The sequence below is a fragment of the Pipra filicauda genome, unplaced genomic scaffold (genome assembly GCF_003945595.2).
Source record: "Pipra filicauda isolate LSUMZ 115617 unplaced genomic scaffold, ASM394559v2 scaffold594_size413577_pilon, whole genome shotgun sequence".
Lineage (NCBI taxonomy): Eukaryota > Metazoa > Chordata > Aves > Passeriformes > Pipridae > Pipra > Pipra filicauda.
Window position 1 is genome coordinate 405,312 of NW_024104747.1, and position 7,103 is coordinate 412,414.

General features: G+C 45.1%; 1 protein-coding gene across 1 annotated transcript; it reads left to right on the forward strand.

The window, feature by feature from the left end:
* Nucleotides 1-385: 385 nt before the first annotated feature.
* Nucleotides 386-6,627, forward strand: LOC113984857 (ly6/PLAUR domain-containing protein 2-like). The gene is made up of 3 exons (XM_027715235.2): nt 386-519; nt 4,395-4,514; nt 6,083-6,627. The coding sequence occupies exons 1-3, from the start codon at nt 468-470 to the stop codon at nt 6,292-6,294; spliced, it is 384 nt and encodes a 127-aa protein (XP_027571036.1). The 5' UTR covers nt 386-467; the 3' UTR covers nt 6,295-6,627.
* Nucleotides 6,628-7,103: the final 476 nt, after the last annotated feature.

The following is a 7,103-nucleotide window of genomic DNA, read 5'->3' on the forward strand; positions in this document are numbered from 1 at the left end:
TTTTGCCCTGGATTTGGGAAAACAGCCATCTTTAGGCAATACCAGCCCATGGAAACATTTTCCCAAGGCACGTGGAAGGCCGGCCTGTTGCCGCTTGCACCTTGGCTGGAGCTGCCCACACGTGACACGGCCCAGCTCCGGGCTCTGCAAGGAACAAACATTCCTTGTCACATTCCCCATCCAAGCCCTGGCACACCTCACAGTGTTTTTGCTTTTCCATGGGACCAGCCCCAGGACACAAACCCGAGGAAGAGACGAGGCATGGCAGGAGTGAGGTGATGTCACCTCCCCGGGGAACTCGTTCCTCTGCAAATCCCAATCCAGGCTGGAGCCGAGCTCGCCCCTGATCACCCCGAGGGAATCCGCCCACAAGGATCAACAGCAGGTGGTGGAGGGTGGGAAAACATATAAAGCTCCCTGGGAGCAGCTCTCTCTGACTGTCCTGGCTCCACGGATCTGCCCTCAGCATGAAGACGCTCCTGGTTGGGCTCCTGCTTGGCTTGGCATGCCTGGAATTGGGTAAGATCTCCTCATTCCCAACTCTGCAGGGACGACCCCCCCCTGGAAATTCCTGGGAGGGGAGGGGAAAGGAATCAGTGCAGAGAGAGCCGGGAACCCCCAGGGAGGGGAAATAACATTTTTATGTGTTTAAGGAGGTCACTGGAGAGGGTGAATGGGGAAAAGGGATTTGCGTTCCTGGTGGGAAGAGCTGTGATTCCTGATTGGGAATGATGTATATCATTTGGATACACAGGGATGTGTATCCCATATCCAGGGATGGAGGGGATCAAGGCTACTTTATAAGACTTGGGTTTAAATGGCAGCAACGTGGCACAGGGCAGGAGGACCAGCTTTGGCAAGAGCTTAAACCTAAGCTGCCATCCTGTCCCTTCAAGAATGGGGTGGGATATGTTCATCCAGAGCTCCTGCCATCCCTAAAACCTCCCAGCTGGCTGCTGGAAGCGCTGAAAACCAAGGGATGAACTTCAATCTAGATACAAGTGAAGGGAGGAGAAAAAACTCCAAAGGCTTTGGAAAGGTTCATTAAACTGCCCGCTCCAGGATTTTCCCTCATTTCTAGAGATGAGGACACAGGTGGGGCTGGGAAATCCCCTGGGGCTGGTGGGGTTTGGTCTCTGGTGGGTTTGGATTTTGGGTAAGCAGGGTTTGATCATTGTTGCATCTTCCTCCATCTGTTTGTCACCTACTGCAGCTCCATCCCGGGGGTGACACCACCTCAGTGGGGTTTAACCTCCAGCCCCAGAGACCCTCAGGCTGCTTCCATGGGACCCTGAAGGATCCCAAAGGAAAGGCAGCCTGGACGGGGGGAAATGTCTCCATCTGGAGCCCTGTTTTGGATCTAATGGAATTTCTGAGGATCTGACAGAGCAGGTTTCCACTCATAGGTCTGGCAGCGGTGGCACAGAGAGGCACCACCACCCTTTGCTATAGAGCTGAGGTCAGGGCAGAAATGGATTTTCTGGGATGATCTAGCGGGAAGCAGCTGGTTTAGGGACAACTGAGGGATGTGTCTATGACGATTCATCTTCCAGAGGTGTGATATCAAGGGATGAAAGGTACTGTTGGATAGTGATGAACCGGGAATTATCAGCCCAAGATCAGGACACAGAGATGTCCATGTTCGGTTCTCCTGGTCTGATCCTTATGGATCCTTCCTCTTCCCCTGCAACCTTCCTACAAAACCAGTGTCTTCTGAGTCAGTGAAAGATGAGGGGGCTGAAGTTTTTCTTCCTTAAATCTGCTTTTAACTGGAATTCATTCCCACAGTCTGGGGCACTTCCCTGCTCTCCATGAAAATGGGGAGGTTTGGAAATCACCTTAACCCCAAAGGTTGCAGAGCAGTTTCTCAGGTGCTTTGTGCCACCACTGCTTCATCCACCCATCCATCCACCCATCCATCCATCTACCCATCCATCCATCCATCCACCCATCCATCCATCCATCCACCCATCCATCCATCCATCCACCCATCCATCCACCCACCATTAAAACTTAAATTTAATTTAATTTTTTAACTTTTTTTAAATTTAGTTAACTTGAATTAAAAAACTTCAAGTTTAAATTTCAAAAAAGAGGACAAAGACAGTTTTTGCATCATGTAGATTCTACTACATAGCTGAATTTTCCGATAGAGGTGCTGAAAAAGTAACGGTAAAAATTCTTGAAATGTCTTAATTTTTAAATTTAATTTAAATTTTTAACTTTTAACCAAAGTTTTAAAACAAATTTAAGTTTCATTTTTAAACTTTTTTTTAATGTTTAATTTTAACTTACATTTAAAAACTTCAATTTTAAATTTCAGAAAAAGAGGACAAAGAGAATTTTTGCATTGTGTCAGTTCTACTACACAGAATTTTCCAAAGGAGGTGCTGAGAGAAGCAAAAATTCTTCAAAGGTCTTAAATTTTAAATTTAATTTAAATTTTAAATTAAAAAATTAACTTACATTTTAAAATTTAAATCCAATTTTAATTTTTAACCTTTTTTAATTTTTAATTTAATTTAACTTGCATTTAAAAACTTCAAGTTTAAATTTAAAAAAAAGAGGACAGACAGATTTTGCATCGTGTAGGTTCTACTACACAGAATTTTCCAAAGGAGGTGCTGAGAGAAGTAGACATCTTAAAAATTCTTCCAATTTCTTAAATTTAAATGTAATTATTTTTCTTAATTTAAAATTTAAATTTTTAACTTACATCTTAAAACTTAAATCTATATTTAATTTTTAAACTATTTTTAGGACTTAATTTTAACTTACATTTAAAAACTTCTATTTCAAATTTTGAAAAAGAGGACAAAGACAGGTTCTGCTACACACCTGAATTTTCCAAAGCTGAGAGAAGTAGATGCCTTAAAAATTCTTCAAATTTCCTAAATTTAAATGTAATTATAATTTTAAATTTAGATTTTTAACTTGCATTTTAAAACTTAAATCTAACTTTAATTTTTAAACTTTTTTTTTTTTTTTTTTAGTACTTAATTTTAACTTACATTTAAAAACTTCAATTTCCAATTCTGAAAAAGAGGACAAAGGCAGGTTCTGCTACACACCCGAATTTTCCAAAGCAGGTGCCTTAAAAATTCTTCCAATTTCCTAAATTTAAATTTAATTTTTTTTTTTAATTAAAAATTTAAAATCGGGGCTCCAAACAATTTCTCCTTCTCCCAGAGCCACAGAAGTTTCCTCTCCGGCAACAGATGGGGCAGAGTTGGAACACATAACATCGTTTATTTGAATTGTTACCAGTAGATGGCACTGGTTGGTTGGTTTGGGATGGTAGAACCACGACTTTGGAATATCCGCACCGTCGGGATCTGTCGGTTTGGGATGGGAAGGGCTCACGCAGGGATTTTGAGCAGCTGCCGGGATCCAGGATTGCCCGGGATCAAGGATCGCCCGGGATCAAGGATTGGTGGTGTCCTTCCATCGGCCAGCAAGAGTTTAGGGCGTCACCTCTTTAAAAAGCAGCAGAAGCCCCTGATGGAAGTGGGGTTTTCCAGCCCTCGGGATCTCTGAGGCAGCTCTGGAATTTCGGCTCTGCTCTCAGTTCCCGATTCCTGCAGAATTCCCTCTGAACAGGCGGGAAGGAGCTGCCGCTGCGGGAGGAGGGATGGGGGAACTGCCACACTTGGCCGGCTGGGGGAGGCTGCTCCCAGCAGGAGGAGATATTTCCATACAATCAGAGAATATCCTGAGTTGGAAGGGATCCACAAGGACCAGCCAGTCCAACTCCTGCACAGGGCACCCCAACAATCCCACCCTGTGCTGAGAGCATTGTCCAAACGCTCCTTGAGTTCTGACAGCCTTGGAATTTTCTAGGGAGCCTGTTCAGTACCCAGACACCTTCTGGGGGAAGAACCTTTTCCCAAGATCCAACCTAAACCTCCCCTGGAGCAGCTCCAGCCTTTCCCTGATGTCCTGTGATGGGTCACCAGAGTAGAGATCAGTGCCTGACCCCTCTGCTTCTCCTCACCAGGAAGTGGGAGCCAAATTCCAAGCTCTCCCCTCAGTCCCCTCTTCTCCAGCCGGAATATCTGGCTCTGTTACATTTCTTTTACAGGGAATTCACAGATCTATCAAAGCTGCTCGAGATCCCTCTATATCCCTGTTCTTTTTTTGGGGGGTGGTGCTGAGCCCCCCAGGCAGCATTTGGGCTCAGCTCCTGCCACACCCTCCTTGTCTTTGCTGCTGGGGTTTGGTGTTTTCCTCCCTGACATATCCAAACTTTGCTGTTGCCTCCAAACCTGCTTAGTTTTGGACACCACCAGCTCTCAGTCAGGAAGCTGCAGCCTTGTGTCACCTTCTGTGTCACCTTTTGTGTCACCTTTTGTGTCACCTCGTGCCACCTCAGAGCCTTTGTGTCCCCTTTGCAGCCCAATCCTTACGATGCTACACGTGCAAGGAGCCCACGGACATCTCCAAGTGCAGAACAGCCACCCTGTGCCCGCCCAAGGCCAACGTGTGCACCACGACCCTGCACTCCGTGGACACGGGTGAGTCCCACTGTTTCCTGGGAATGCTCCTGGGGAGGGAGCAGAGACTCACAGCATGGGTTGGGATGGAAGGGATCATCCAAATTCCATGGGCAGGGACACCTTCCACTAGACCAGGTTGCCCCAGCTTGGCCTGGAACACTTCCAGGGATGGGGCAGCCACAGCTTCGCTGGGAATTCCATCCTGGTCCCACACCACCCTCACAGGGATATTCCTTCCCAATATTCCATCTAAATCTATCCTGTCTGTTTAAAACCATTCCCCCTTGTCCTGCCGCTCCATCCCTTGTCCCAGATCCCTCTCCAGCTCTCCTGGAGCCCCTTTAGGCCCGGGAAGGAGCTCTCAGGTCTCCCTGGAGCCTTCTCTTCTCCAGGTGAACCCCCCAGCTCTCCCAGCCTGGCTCCAGAGTAAAGGAGCTCCAGCCCTTGGAGCATCTCCGTGGTCTCCTCTGGACCTGTTCCAACAGGTCCAGGTCATTCTTCTGCTCAGAACTCTGGATCTGGATGCTGTGATCCAGGTGGGATCTCACCAGAGCAGAGAGGCAAAATCACCTCCCTCAACCTGCTGGACACGCTTCCCTCTCCCATCCCAGTCCCAGCTTGGATTACCCCTTAACTCCTCTCTAGTATCCAAGTGAAGCTATCCCACTAGAAAGAGGGAAGGAGAGGAATCCATCAGATTTGGAGCCTCGTAGTGAAGTACAAAAGGCTCGTTATGTATATATTAGGGATTTTTAGAAATATATATTATTTTTATTTATATATATTAGATAACTTTTTTATGTTCGTATTTTTATATATTTTACATATATTTCATATATTAAATTTTAATCAAGGTATTAAATAAATTTATCTAAATGTATATAAATATAAATATATAATATATAAAAATATATATTATATATATTTAGATATTTATATATTATTATATATTATATGTTATATATTTATATATAAACATATATAAATATATATTTGTGTATTTATTTATAATATAATATAAATATATATTTATGTATTTATTTATCAATAAATATTTATTTATTGATAAAATAGCAATAGAAATGTATCATATATAAATATAGAAAACATAAATATAAATATAAAATTCTAATATAAAATATAAGTATAAAATATAAATATGAAATTATAAACAAAATTATAAACACACAAATATAAATATAAAAATATAAATATAAAGATAGAAAATGTTTTATGATTTTTTAACATATATTTTTAAAAGTATACTTTGCTCTGGGTTTTTTTGCCTTTCCCACCCCTGCGCCCTTACAGGTCCTGAATTTATAGCTGTATTCAAACTTGGACAGGGATTTGTGTCCCTTTACCATGCTGGAATAATTTAGTAAGGAGTAGGAGGGTTAGAGAGAGTCAGCACTAAGAATTTGTGGCCCTATTCCCACAAAAAATAGCCTGGATTAGAGGCATCCACGGATTAAAGACGTTCCACCCCTAATTTTCCCGTGTTTCTCCACACCAGCTACCTGCACTTCCTTTACCGCTTCTTCCCCTCTCTTACCTTCTCCTCTCCTCCAACCTGCCCCTTCCAGGTTATCCCTTTTTTGGGAACATCACGGTGACCAGGAGCTGTGAGGAGGAATGTCTGCCCAACAACGGCATCGGGGACAACAAACCCAAGTCCTGCTGCTACACCGACCTGTGCACCAGCGACACCAGGGCCAGCAGCGGGGTGAGGAGCAGCTCCTCGGCCCTGCCTCTGCTGGCCCTGCTGCTTGGGAAGCTCCTCCAGTGCTCCCTGTAGTGTCCCAAGCCAAAATATCCCCTCCCCTCTCTCTGCCAAGGGAACTCTTCGATCCCTTGGGAACGGCCTCCTCTGCTGCCGCGTGGCTTCACTCGTCTCCCAACGCTGAGAACTCAAGTGGATTCAAGCCAAGAGTTTGGGCACCCGGAGCTAAACCCCTCAAATTTCCAGCTTCTGGGTGCCAACCAGATGTTTCCTCACTTTCAGCTGCTTTTGGTCCATTTTGGAACTTCTTGGTTCTATAGAATCGTGGAATGGGTTGGGAAGGGACCTTCAAGATCAGCTCGTTCCAACCTCCTGCCACGGGCAGGGACACCCTCCACTATCCCAGGTTGCTCCAAGCCCTGTCCAACCTGGCCTGGAACAATTCCAGGGATGGGGAAGCCACAATTTCAACCTCCCTGGGCAGCTCTGGTGCCACCTCCCGAGTCAGAGGAGCAGATGGATCTGGTCCTGGGTTTTTTGCTGCCCATCAGAGTGTGGATGGCAATGGCAGAGTGCTGGCACTTCATTTGGTCAGGAATAAGCTATGGAATGAGTTCAGAAGGGCTCAGCTTCTGTGGGTTGGGATGGGATGTATTTCTGGAAAGCTCAGAACATTCCCCAGACTCACCAGGCCAGGGTAGGTTAGACCTGGAAAACCAAATCTGGGAATTTGGCCACACGAACCCCTCAGGATCCTCTGCCTGAGCTCAGGTTGCAGCCAGAGCTCCCAGATTTCCCTTCCCAGATGTTTTACACACTATTCCAAGCAAATTCTTCTCTTAGTCTTCCCTCCTCTCATCCCTCCACAGCAGGAAAGGAAAACG

Bases quoted from the DNA above. Each gene is read 5' to 3' on its own strand.
- LOC113984857 (XM_027715235.2), top strand. From the start codon at position 468: ATGAAGACGCTCCTGGTTGGGCTCCTGCTTGGCTTGGCATGCCTGGAA. The intron at 520-4,394 runs GTAAGATCTCCT...TCCCCTTTGCAG, and splicing joins CTTGGCATGCCTGGAATTGG to CCCAATCCTTACGATGCTAC. The intron at 4,515-6,082 runs GTGAGTCCCACT...TGCCCCTTCCAG, and splicing joins CCTGCACTCCGTGGACACGG to GTTATCCCTTTTTTGGGAAC.